Here is a 10,687-nt window from a genome sequence, read left to right as displayed (position 1 = left end):
AGGGGGGTCTCACCAGAGCAGAGCAGAGGGGCAGAATCACCTCCCTGGCCCTGCTGGCCACACTTCTCTTGATGCAGCCCAGGATGTGGTTGGCCTCTGAGCTGCAGGCCCACATTGCCAGCTTGTGTTGAGTTTTTCATTGACTGACACTGCCAGTCCTTCTCCTCAGGACTGCTCTGAGCCATTCTCCACCCAGCCTGTACTGTGCTTGGGATTGCCCCTACCCAGGTGCAGGACCTTGCACTTGGCCTTGTTGCATGAGGTTGGCATGGGCCCACCTCTCCAGCCGGTCCCTCTGGATGGATCCCTTCCTTCCAGGGTGCCAACCACACCACCCAGCTTGGTGTCATCTGGAAACTTGCTGAGGATGCACTCGATTCCACTGTCCATGTTGCTGACAAAGATGTTGAACAGTACTGGTCCCAGTACCGATCCCTGGAGAACACCACTCGTCACTGGTCTACATTTGGACTTCGAGCTGTTGATCACAACTCTCTGAATGCGACCATCCAACCAATTCTTTATCCAGCAAGTGGTCCATCCATCAAATCCACATTTCTCCAGTTCTGTGACCAGTTTGTCATGCAGGACAGTGTTGAACACTTTGCACAAGTCCAGGCAGATGACGTCAGTTGCTCTTCCCTTATCCACCAAAGCTGTAACTTCACCATAAAAGGTCACCAAACTGGTAAGGCACAATTTGCCCTTGGTAAAGCCGTGTTGGGTACCACCAATCACTGTATCTTCATTCTCCATGTGCCTTAGGAGAGCCTTCAGGAGGATCTGCTCCATGACCTTGCCAGACATAGAAGTGAGACTGACTGGTCAATAGTTTCCTGTGTCTTTCTTTCTCCCCTTTCTGAAAATCAGGGTTATGTTTCCCCTTTTCTAGTCATCAGGAACTTAACCAGAGTGCCATGACCTTTCAAATATGATGGATAGTGGTTTGGCAACTTCATTTGCCAGTTCTCTGAGGACCTGAGGATGGATGTCATCAGGTCCCATGGACTTGTGCATCTTCAGGTTCTTTAGGTGGTCTTGAACCTGATCTTTGCTTTCAGTGGGCGGATCTTCCTTTCCCGGTCCCTACCTTTGTCTTTTGTGACTTGGGCAGCGTGGCTAGAGCACTTGCCGGTGAAGACCGAGGCAAAGAAGTCATTGAGCACCTCAGCCTTCTCCATGTCCCTTGTGACCAGTTCTCCATCTTCCTTCCAGGAAGGGCTCACTTCTTCCCTAGCCTTCCTTCTACCACTGATGTACCTGTAGAAAGTCCTCTTGTTCCCCTTTATATCCCTGGCTAGATTTAATTCCACCTAGATTCACATTACTTTACACTGGTTTAACTGCGTAATAGCAGTAAACCCTGCGACCGATAGCTTTTAGGAGGAAGAGTGCAAAGCCTGCCAGAAGCACAGAAGAAGGGAATCGCTTTTAAGGTTTTGAATGAATTGAATTGGGCACTGAGATGGCTTTCAGTATGGAGGCCTGCAATACTCTTGGCAACAGAAGGAGCAAAAGGCCCCATATCTTTCTGCTTGCACAGCCAAAATAGAAGCAAGTGGCACACAGGAAAAAGGCCTGACAGAAATACAGAAAGGAAACCTTCCGACAGGAAAAGTATCCAGGCACAACCAGACTACGGGAACAGATTGCTCGCTCTCTCTCTCCTTCCAGGTCAAGCTTCATCTACAGCTCCCACACCTGCCATGGTCCTTTGGGTACTGGTAAGCCCTCCTTAATCGGTTCTGCACACCCGCTCCAATTTTCCTTGGTAAGTGAGGCACAAGTAATGCTGACGGAAATGATCTATCCTTAGTTATTTGCACTGTGCCACACATTTTTGTCACTATGCCTCTGCAGGGGGCAAAACAGAGCAGTCCCACTTTCTACCACAAAACATCTCTCCTGCAAAAGGAAAGGAGGAAACCGTGCTTGTGTGCATTTAGAATTCTTTGTTCGGGGCTACCAGGGAACAGACTGAGCAATAGGCAGCTATGAAAAAGTCAAATGCTTTAGAGCACCAAACTGTTCAAATGAAGCTGTCCTTGTGGCACTGGCAGCTGAAAAGTCATTACACTGTAACGGAGATTTTAACCCAGTTCAGCAGAACTGATGCAGCTCAATTACCCACTTACAAGTAGCTCCCTCCAGGAGAGCCCTGGCAAGAAGTTGCAAGCAGGAGAGTCTTGTGGCCCCCTCTGCTGCCCCTGTTTCGAGGAAGGACTCGCCATTGCCCCAACTCCCAGTTTGATTGCTCCTAGAAGGGACTGTCAGCCAAGTGGCTGCACTTGGCCCAGAGCGCTCCAGTTACCACTGCCATGTGTTGCAGACTGCCCAGGCCAGGAAAGCAGGCTTGCATTCAAACAGCATTAATGCCACACTGACGTTTCAACAGAGGAAGAAGGGGTCCGATCCCTTTCCCAGTGAAGCCGAGAGGAAAACTTTCACTGAGATGAGATAATGCAGCGCTGGGCCTCATGGTGCACACACAACACGGCGACAGATACAGCTTGGTAGTTCAGGTAACTGAACAAACAAAAATTAGTTTGCAGGATGGAACAATGGATGAAACGATGTTATTTCATCTGCCATGAACCAAAGAACCGAGAGCGCAGGAATGTTAATGTTAAGTAACAGGACAGGGAAGGATGGAGGACGTGTGAGGAGAATTAAACAAAACATGCAAAAGAACTAGACTTACCACAGCCTTGAATAAGATCAAAAGGAGAAAAGAGCAAATTTCTGCATTAAAATCTAATTAGCAAACAGAATGATTCACATCAATCTGTTGTTTACACACATTATTTTAGAGTAAAGGAGATTGCGTGCTTGCCAAAACCAGGTCTTAAAAGAACATGCTGGATCACTACACTGGTTTGTAGTGGAAGAAAGCACAAAATAATGCTTTGAGGATGCTGAAGCACAGCAGAGGGAATAAAACTACTCTAAATTGCACAGAATCAGAGGTGGCCTGAAAGCAGAAGTCAGAGTCAGCAAGAAACACAACAAAACATCTACTGCATACTGCTCTGCTTTAAGCTCTATTTGAAGAGAGGGCCATATATACAAAAGATGTCTTAGTTGATTTTATTTAAGTCTTACTCTGAAAAAAACCTGCCTTGCCTCTGTCTCAGTTTTGCTTGACAAAGTCAAGAACTAAAGCTGCTGTACAGGTCTGCTCTCCATTACACCACTAAATCCATACCGGCAGTTTACACAGATGCAATCGAGTGGTCTCTCTTCTGAGTAAAATTCTTCCTTGAGTATGACCCACAAGGCACTTTCTACCCCATGATTCACTACCATTTCCCTGTTTTAGCTTTCCTGAAATACATCAGGATCAGAAGAGTGTGGCTGAAACCTGGGAATCTGGGAGACAACAGAACACAAGGTGACTTACCTGTCCATAAAATGCAACGCGGTAATATCGCCCAAAGAGACGTTTCTCAGAGTTCACAACTTCTGCAACCTTCAGGTATGAGCGGTGGATGTCGTAGTACAAATCAGACAGTCTCTACATCAAGAAATAAGGAGAGTGAGGGAAAGTGAGAAAGCACGAGTACTTTGGGAAATGACACTATGGCTCTACACAGGCATGGCTTTTCTTAACTGGATCAGCAAACCTTTGTAAGGATGGTTGCACGTGCTAAGGTTTCACCTTGTCAGCAGCCACTAAAGAGCCATTCCAAGGTTTCTGTCATCTTCTGAGCACACTGTAGCAGTGGGGGCCTTTGTGTACAGGGTAACACAGGAAGGCAAGCATCCCACCACCAGGCTGGTAGGGACCTCCTAAGAGGTCAGAGAACCCCAGTGTCCTATGCAGGCAATAGCAGAGTTCCAGCAACTCCAATCAGCTCCCAACCACACGCAAAGATATGCTATCCACAATTATCACTAAAAAGCACCTTCTGGGGACAGTGAACCAAATTTCAACTACATTTAAATGTGAGAACGTGCTTCCTCGGTGTACAGCTTATAGCATCCTAACCCTTGACTTTGTTTTTTAAATTTAAAAGCAGAAAAATCAGTAAATGAGATTATCATATAGTTATCTATTATGTATTGAAATTGCCAGGTAAATAAGACATTAAGAAACCCTGGAATTGTGAAGAGATCACAAAATTTATCAGCAGTTTCTAAACTTAAATACAACGCAAATGTGCTCATAGTTTAAAAACACATGTAAAAAAAAAAAAATCACATTCACTGGTTAACACAAGAGATTTGATTGAAAATTCTTTGTTCATTTACTGCTGCATTGCTGCTGAAAAGAGGAAAGTAAGGTCCCAGACTTTTTCATTTACTCATAGCACAAAGCATTAAAAGGAGAAATAACAGATGGAAAGAAAACAAGATTCCTTTTGTTGAAGTGCTGAAACCACTTTTTCCCCCCCCTAAAACTTTTGATCTTTACTGTTGTCTTTTTTAAAAAATAATAGAAACCAACTTACTTTAAAGTCCCTCTGCTTCTCAAAAACAGCAATGATGGGCTTGTTAACCTCAGCAATAAGCTCATATCTCTCAGACTTCCACAGGTACTCAACACACAGCTCCAGCTGCTCCACAAGAACATTCTGCAGTTCCACAAACACAAACAGTTCAGTGACTCCACAGCTGGTGGCATTTAATTATTAGCAACACAGCAAAAGGGCATACCCGCTATTTTGGTTTTGTTCTGCAGCTTCTATATTAGTGTTTATTTCAATGACACAGTGTTTAATCGGGTATCGGTAATCTAGCTCTTCCTTAGATTAAAAAAACTGCAATAACAGTAACATGAAAATACTTCAGTACTTGACCTCTCATTCAGAAGAACAGGTTTGCGTTGTGGTCTTCGGGTATCGGTAATCTAGCTCTTCCTTAGATTAAAAAAACTGCAATAACAGTAACATGAAAATACTTCAATCTCACTGACATCTCATTCAGAAGAACAGGTTTGCATTGTGGTCTTTCCCCTGCCCTAACTTCCAGCTCTGGTACTTAACATTCTGGTTAGCTAAACACCTAGCCCTGCTATTTAATATAACAGCTATGACATTGCACTCAAAAGCCGTGCGCTTTTTAACACTGTGTGAAGTACACTCTCACTACAATTTGCTGTAACATCCACAGGCACCCGTCAGAAATAAAACTGTCTGTTAATGTAGCACAAGTATATAAATGCTAACGCTGCTGACCTCATTATAGGGAGTATCTTGCATCCCAGAGTCCTCCTTCATAGCACCTTCTTCCTTTATGTTGGGGGTAATGCTCAGAAAAGCAGGCCATCCCATGGAAAATAAGCCTTGAAGTGCAAGTCATAACAATGCCAGTTAATGACTGAATAACCAGATAATTAATAAAATTCTTGGATGCCATTAAAACAGAGAGACTTTATTTGACTGGATAAGTTACTTTTTCCACAGCCCAAGTGATGAGAAGCACAAATGGAAGTGACTGAATTTATGAGAATATTACACATTTTCTCTATGGTATAAATCCACTTGTTCAGGCAAAGGGCAACTATAACATTTTCCTGATGCAATCTTGCTCCTCTCTCTGGTATTTTGGGTCCTTACTGTACAGTGCTGGCAGTCCTTGTAAAACTACACATGCAACACTCACCTATACAGAAATTACCATCACAGGCTGAGGCAAGACAATTTATGCCCACAAAACTAGTGCTGTGGCTTCTGGCCTGACCTGCAGACACTTAACGCTACATGCTGGGATCTGCACTTGTCCCACCTGCCAGGCTTCCTAAACTCCAAACTCACTGCAGCTGATGGGGAGATGTCTGCTCCAGAGCATGCCGTGCCTTTGCTGTGCCTGAGGACACCCTGACAACCCTCACCCTGCCCTGTCAGCAGGGTGACCGCAGCCTTAACCAAGGAACTCTCATGTAGAAAGCTCAGTGGCAGAAGCTGCTGGTGGGAAAACTCACAAGGATTAAAACCAAACTTGTATTTGGTATTTGCTAAGCTGGGGCCTTAGTGCAATGGTTGCAGAAAGAACAACTTACATGGGCATGGCACATTACAGATCGGGCAGAGTCGGACCTGTGAAGATTTTACTACCACTCTTGAATGGCGAAGGTAAACCTGCCAGTGAACTCCTAACATGCTTCATGTTCAATTTAGAAGTAGGAAAATCACAGAATCACAGAATCTCAGGAGTTGGAAGGGACCTCAAAAGCTCCCCCAGTCCAACCCCTGCCACAGCAGGATCACCAGAGCAGTCACACAGGAACACGGCCAGGTGGGTTTTGAATGTCTGCAGAGAAGGAGACTCCACAGCCTCTCTGGGCAGCCTGGGCCATGCTCCATAACCCTCACACTGACAAAGTTTGTCCTCATGTTCAGCTTGAACCTCCTGTGCTCCAGCTTGGGACCATTGCCCCTTGTCCTGGCATTGGACATCCCAGAGCAGAGCCTGGCTCCTTCCTCCTGACACTGCCCTTTCCAAATTGATAACCATGAATGAGGGCACCCCTCAGTCTCCTCTGCTCCAAGCTCAAGAGCCCCAGCTCCCTCAGCTGCTCCTCATAAGGGAGATGCTCCACTCCCTCCATCATCTTTGTGGCCCTGCTGGACTCTTTCAAACAACTCCCTGTCTTTCTTGACCTGAGGGGTCCAGAATTGATTATTGAAAATGCTAGTAAGGCCTGATTAAAAAGCTAGCTTTTATGCACTAAGACAGAGGGGCTCCTTCCCCTCTGTCAAGTTGTGAAAATATTTGAAAACAGGTGTAAAATGACCAAGTTCTTCACTCCATCTACTGTGATCTGTTATTCATGCAAAGTATTTTACCATTAACGAGGCACGTCTGAAGTACTGCTCTTCACAGAAAGCTTGTTTCTAAAAGGATGCATATTTTAATTTCAACCACAGACCCTTCCGAGTGTGTTGGAGAACCACGGTCTTTCCAAAACTAACAGTTTTCTCTTCCCCAGATACTTGCCCTTGCCCCCAGAAATTGCTCTTTGTGAAAACTGGTAAAATATCTCATGCTGAGAATTACTTTGAAATACACATTTCATAAACTAAATAACCACTGACATAGAAGCATTTAATAATATAAGCCTGCACTTTATTTCTCTAATAAGCATCACAGATTTTTTAAAAACAACCCTTTATCTATACTAAGTTACATATGGATAACCAGATACTAATTCTGCCCCCGTGCCCTCCCAGCTTTGGCTAGTCAAGGAACTGGACATGGATTTGCATGCTAAACACTGATTGACCCGAGAGGGATTTCTGTTGCCAATGAAGAGCAGTCTGCTCTCTCACTGAAAAAACCCCTGACCAGAGACAATTCTGAGCAATTCATCAAACCAGCCAAAGAGCATCAGGAAAGTAACACCCAATGTTTCCGACATTATTTGCTCGCTCTCACAGCCATCAACATGCACTATACAAATTTTTACTGCGGTAGATATTGTTCCAGATCAACTGGAGAACAGCAGTTTGATTCTCTCAGTATGTTATTTGACCCGTAAACAGGCACGGTTAGAGCACTCACTTCCTCCATTGTGAGTTGTTAGTAACACATTACTATCAGAGACTTGACCATCTTCCAGGAGCATACGTGAGGTACAAATCTTTTCCATTTTCCAGTAACCTATGGTAGTGTAAGATGGTATTAGTACACTGCTACAGGTATGTGTTAATACATGCATATTTAATAACAGACTAACAAGTGAAGCATTCTCTTTTAGCACTGGCTTACTAAACATTTATTTAACCTTCTTTACACAAAACACACACTTTCACTGTTCCAGAGCTGGGACTAGCAATTACAGTATATTTTAAAAATAAACTATTTGGGAATAATTCAAGCAGCTTTAAGAATACTTTACATATAAGGAAGGAAAGCAGGACAGCCCAAAATTATTTTCAACAATAATGTTTATAGATATATAGTTGGCTTTGAACATGCTGAACTTACCCTTTCTTTTCAGGTACTCTGCAATGAGAGCAGCAATATGAATATAGCACATAGCAGCCTGCAAGAAGAGACCAAGATACATGTATATGTTAGAGTACACCATATGACTTACAGCATACGTGTGATAAGGAGCACATACTTTCATCACTGTCAAGTCATGCTGCAGAAAAGGGAAGACAAAATTAATATAACCATTTAAGAACATAAAGGATAAAATGATGAAGACCTTGAGTGTTAATTTCACTAGGTGTCTTAGCTAAAAGCATAGATTTGCTCAAAAAATGATTAGGATTGCTTAGTAAATGAGATATTTCCGGGTTATGCACTGGGGTTTTGCATCAGCCATTTAGTTTTTGATGAGAAGGACAACACATTATAAACAAAGCTCCTCTCTTGTGCCATAGTGGGGGAGAATAAAACCCTTTACGTAAGTTCTGCACAGCTCATAACCCCGTGTACACCACACCTGCTGTGCCTGTTGGGGTTAAGCAGCAGCGATGCTAATGCAGTACTGACCACAGCTTCCCCGTCAGACATTTTCAAGTCTCACTGAAGCACGTATGCAATAGTCACAATTAGGCATACTGAGATAATGAGTACACCGCATCTCCAGGTGTTTTTCAAACCTGACTTCCTCTAATTTCAAGTATATGAGAGATACTGTATGATCCTCTTAAATCACTACTGTTGTCTGTCTTTCAGAACATCTCAGCCTAAAGATGAATGAGTTTCCTATTAATTTATTTACATTACCTCTGATAAATCTCCATTTCTTGCGTGAATCTTGGCCATGCTTTCAAGCCATGTCCTTCGTAATTCAGGCGTGCTGGCATATGAATTTGCCAGGCTGTACTGCAGATCCACAAGCATCTCAGGGTCTTTCTCATGCTCCTTCATCTGAGCTGTAGCCATTAAAACTGTTCTGATGCGTTTTGTCAGATCCTTCACCTCTGCTGGGAAATTAACGTTCTTTGGGAAAGAGAAGCAATATATCACTAAAACCATCCAAAGAGCCACGTGCAGCACTCCTGAACGAGCTAAAGCCCTGCTTATGGAAGACCTTCTGCCCCTTCCCTAATTCAGTCGGCTGTGAAGCAGAGCCACAGTCCCACAGTACATACACATTGTACCCAAACCCTTGACTGATGTGTCAGAGCACCTACGAGATAGCCCGGTTAGTCAGCTGTACCACTGTCTGTATGCAGCAACGTGGCTGAAGACAGCAAGCTGAAACACGAGTTCCTGGCTTGCCTACTGGATCCAGAACTGGATTCTTGCACACTTTCAGCTGATGAGCAGCACCGTCTGCTATAGACAGTCCTGCTCAACGACACTCACAACATGTGCCACTGCAGCGAACAAAGCGCAACGCTCTGGCTCTCGGTCTTCTCATGCTGCGCAAGATTAAAAGAGGATCCTTGTATTACTCTTATCAGCTGTTCTCAACATATCTAACTCTGCTCTGCAGTTTCTATTTTTCAGACGGGCAATGAGATATGTTTCCATTTTCAGCCTTTTTCCCTTCTTCCCCTTTGTCTAAAAGTAAAAACATCCAGAAAAATGAAATTAAATTACATGCTGCCTCCTCTACATCACACAGAGATGAGGGTGTTACAGAAGCAGTGTAACTGACTGCAGTGCTGGGAAACCAAAGCTGGACTTAGGAAACAAATACAGTTGTAACTGCATTTTATTTAATAAGACTTATGCTAATTATCTACCAATTTGCTTACACGAACTTTATGATTAACTTCCATGGAGATACCCTAAAGTCACCTTCAGAGAAGGAAAAAAACCTCCAAAGCATAAAATTCAAAATGCGTGTTGACAAATGTTTCAACAGGAGTTGTAAAAATTAGAACTCGGAATCTTTTTCCAATACCTCCAGTACAGACAATAAATATTATAGCAGTGGTAACTAATCAAAGAGCTAAGTGTCTTTTTCAGGGGTTAGCAAGCTGTTTCAAAACCCAACACACGCGCATGCTTTTGCTACATAATTTACTGAACAGACTAAAGGGACAGTTTGTAGACTAAAAGTTATCACCTGCAATTGAGTTTCATTGATCAGAATGCATGGTAACTTCTCTGACATCAAGCAAACGAACAAAATAAGCAGTGAATACCAAAAAATACAATTTTCAAATAAAATGTCTTGTTTTAAAAAATATTTTTGATTATCAAGCTACAAACATTTTCATGAGTTTCAGGCTGCCTGAAAAAGGCACACTGTGAATGCATAAATCACCGTGTAATAATAAGAGTCAACAATTTTATTCACTGAAACAGTTGCTCATCTGAAACTGCTGACCTTTTGCACAAGGTAGAGTGTGACAAAAAATGTTTCTTACTTTCATCTGCTTGTCTCCATTAGCAAAATTATTTATAATTGCCAGTGAATGTTGAAAACGAGATCCACCAATCCCTGCATCCGCTATCAGCTGGCTCACTGCTTTGATGAGCTGTACGGGGTGGGGAGCAAACACAGGGTGCAATTAGCAAAGAAAATCAGTTTCTGAACCATTTTTATTCCCTATTTTAGTATGACTTGAGGTACCAGAGGTGCACTTTTATATCTGTTTTAAGAAGCTAACATATACAAATACAAGGACTGTAAGTAATCATTTTGCAGAGTAAGTGCATTGTTACTGGACCTGCCATTTCTGTTCCTGTACTATCAGACCCTGTTTAGTTCCTTCATCGGCTATGTTCTCACCACTGTAAGCAATGCACATGAATCAAGAATAGCTGCTTATCT

The 10,687-nt window shown here is 43.1% G+C and overlaps 1 protein-coding gene across 1 annotated transcript in view; it reads right to left on the bottom strand.

Annotated features, from left to right (window-relative positions):
- The window catches only part of LOC104537474 (dedicator of cytokinesis protein 10-like), a 22,952-nt gene extending 12,566 nt beyond the window's left edge, over positions 1–10,386 (bottom strand). The window contains exons 1-7 of the mRNA XM_010180369.1: positions 10,281–10,386; positions 8,683–8,898; positions 7,930–7,987; positions 7,504–7,602; positions 5,178–5,284; positions 4,452–4,574; positions 3,401–3,514 (exon numbers count right to left, since the gene is read on the bottom strand). Of these exons, the coding sequence (XP_010178671.1) occupies positions 3,401–3,514; positions 4,452–4,574; positions 5,178–5,284; positions 7,504–7,602; positions 7,930–7,987; positions 8,683–8,898; positions 10,281–10,286 (723 nt within the window). The 5' untranslated portion in view covers positions 10,287–10,386. The remainder of the gene's footprint in view (positions 1–3,400; positions 3,515–4,451; positions 4,575–5,177; positions 5,285–7,503; positions 7,603–7,929; positions 7,988–8,682; positions 8,899–10,280) is intronic.
- Between the last annotated feature and the right edge of the window lie 301 nt (positions 10,387–10,687).

This window comes from Mesitornis unicolor, unplaced genomic scaffold, assembly GCF_000695765.1.
Source record: "Mesitornis unicolor isolate BGI_N332 unplaced genomic scaffold, ASM69576v1 scaffold2723, whole genome shotgun sequence".
In the NCBI taxonomy this organism is placed as follows: domain Eukaryota; kingdom Metazoa; phylum Chordata; class Aves; order Mesitornithiformes; family Mesitornithidae; genus Mesitornis; species Mesitornis unicolor.
Note: the sequence above shows the minus strand (reverse complement) of the source record. Positions and strands in the feature narration are given on the sequence as shown.